At 33.3% G+C, this 2,181-nt stretch overlaps 1 protein-coding gene across 1 annotated transcript in view; it reads left to right on the top strand.

The window, feature by feature from the left end:
• The window catches only part of LOC106469776 (helicase POLQ-like), a 63,522-nt gene that overhangs the window by 42,944 nt on the left and 18,397 nt on the right, over positions 1-2,181 (top strand). The window contains exon 10 of the mRNA XM_022398332.1: positions 1,068-1,351. Coding sequence (XP_022254040.1) covers positions 1,068-1,351 — 284 coding nt within the window. The remainder of the gene's footprint in view (positions 1-1,067; positions 1,352-2,181) is intronic.

Below are 2,181 nucleotides of genomic sequence, written 5' to 3'. Positions count from 1 at the left end.
CAAATATTATTAGATACTATCAACAAGGTGTGTGTGACACCATGATCTTATTGTTATGTGAGATTTTAATGGCAGGGTAGGTAGACACCCCCTTGGAGCCATATCTAGGTCCTTACAGTGATGTTAACAAAGAGTGCAATGACAATGGATGGCACATACTAGAACTATATGCTGAGCATGGTTTATATGACATTAACACTTTTTACCAACATTGTCAAACTCAGATATACACGTGGTACAAATGTAACAGTTTCATCTAAGCCTCACAGATACATTATATTTTGACATAACTGTCAGGGACTCAAAACTACACCACACATAAATATACATACTGACCATTTTCGAGTCATCATGGTTTTAAAGAAAACCTACCCAAAGCCACATGGAAGTAATCAACTTGAAGAAACTTAATGAAGATATAGTTAAAGAAGGAGTGAAACGAGATGTTCGAAGTGTTACAAGAAAAGACCCAGAATATTAAGGAAGCATGGCAAGATTTTAAGAGTACCATCATTAATATTTTAAAAAGTAAATGTGGTAGGAACAGTATGGTAGAATGTAAAAGTCAAAGTAGCAAAAAACGAAAAGAAAAAACTTTTAGAATCATGGTTAAAGAAAGAGAATGATTATGTAAAGTATGGAATAGCAAGAAGAAACAGCAAAAAGGTAGTGAAGAAGTCAAAGGAAGAATACTGGAAGAAGTATCGTGAACATTTGAGTGACCTATCTAAGGATACCCCCAGGGAATTTCACAAGAGTGTTAAAGCCATATGAACTTTAACTCGGTATCAGCCATCAATAACAGAAATGGTAAACTACTGTATGATGAAACCAAAGTCAAAGCAACTTGGGAAAAATACTTTCAAGAACTCTTAAATCCAACAGGGACAAAGAACACATCAACCCTGTTCAATCTCAAACAGAAAGAACACAAAAAGTCATCAGTATTAGAGCAGTAAGTAAGACAGGCAATAAAGACTAGCCTAAGAACAAAGCTGTGGGAATCGATGGAATAACATCAGATGCAATTGTTTCAGTTGATAATGTTTATATTGAATTGTTGCCAGTAGATAATGTTGATATGGAATTGTTGCCAGTAGATAATGTTGATATGGAATTGTTGCCAGTAGATAATGTTGATATTGAATTGTTGCCAGTAGATAATGTTGATATTGAATTGTTGACAGTAGATAATGTTGATATTGAATTGTTGACAGTAGATAATGTTGATATTGAATTGTTACAGGTACAGGAGTTACTTAACTCCTCAGAAGAAGTCTGTCAAAGTAGTCTGAATTGTGATGGGGGGAAAGGACTACAGATGCTTGTTCTTAGTCTAGTTGGACTGGAAGTAAGTAGAAATTTTAGGTAATTAAATTTTCATCTTGAATCTACTTCTTACAAACTAGTTTGTAGTCTCTAACTAGTTTACTTAGAAGCCAAAAGATAAAGAATCACCACTTTCAAATATTCAACTCTCAGTTTAACTTGCATAGTTTATTACTGTTTGAATTAATTTCACCATTTCACATACAAGTGATCTGATATTAGTAGCAATATTGACTTAATGTTGTTTTGTCATAGTTATCGAAGACAGTAAATTAAATTCTGGGCACATTTGAAAAATTCAGAAAGTTGAAAAGATAATAATTTCTGAAGTCTGTGTAAACAATAATAATTTAGAAACATCATTAAGTGGAATAAACAAAATTACAAGAGACTGGGTAGGGCTACTCGAGGTATTCAAAATGGTCAGAAAGACTTGCTAATTGGAAACATAAACAACAAAGTTTTAATAAAGTCAAACGAAAAAATTGACAACTTGAGACACAGGGTAGCATGTAGAAATCACTGTGATATCAACAGTAAACCATCTAATAAACACTAATGGCTTTAATTAATCTCATAATTCTTTTTTACCAGTTTTGTATTTAAATACCAGCAAAATATTTTCCTATAAATGTAAGAAGTTGGTGACCCCTCAATTATGGTTTCTTTGGTTGCTACAAAGTATTAACAATATGGCTGTTGCTAGGACATCAACTAAGTGAAAGACACCTACAATGCATGAAGTATAAAGATGGGAAGGAACCATTTTATCCACTCATCTGATGGTCTGACACCAAAATCAACCATCGCTGTGAAAAAAAAAGGTGTGGCCAAAAAAGGATTGAGTGTGTG

This window comes from Limulus polyphemus, unplaced genomic scaffold, assembly GCF_000517525.1.
Source record: "Limulus polyphemus unplaced genomic scaffold, Limulus_polyphemus-2.1.2 Scaffold3652, whole genome shotgun sequence".
Taxonomy (NCBI): domain Eukaryota; kingdom Metazoa; phylum Arthropoda; class Merostomata; order Xiphosura; family Limulidae; genus Limulus; species Limulus polyphemus.
This window is presented reverse-complemented; position numbering and strand designations above follow the sequence as displayed.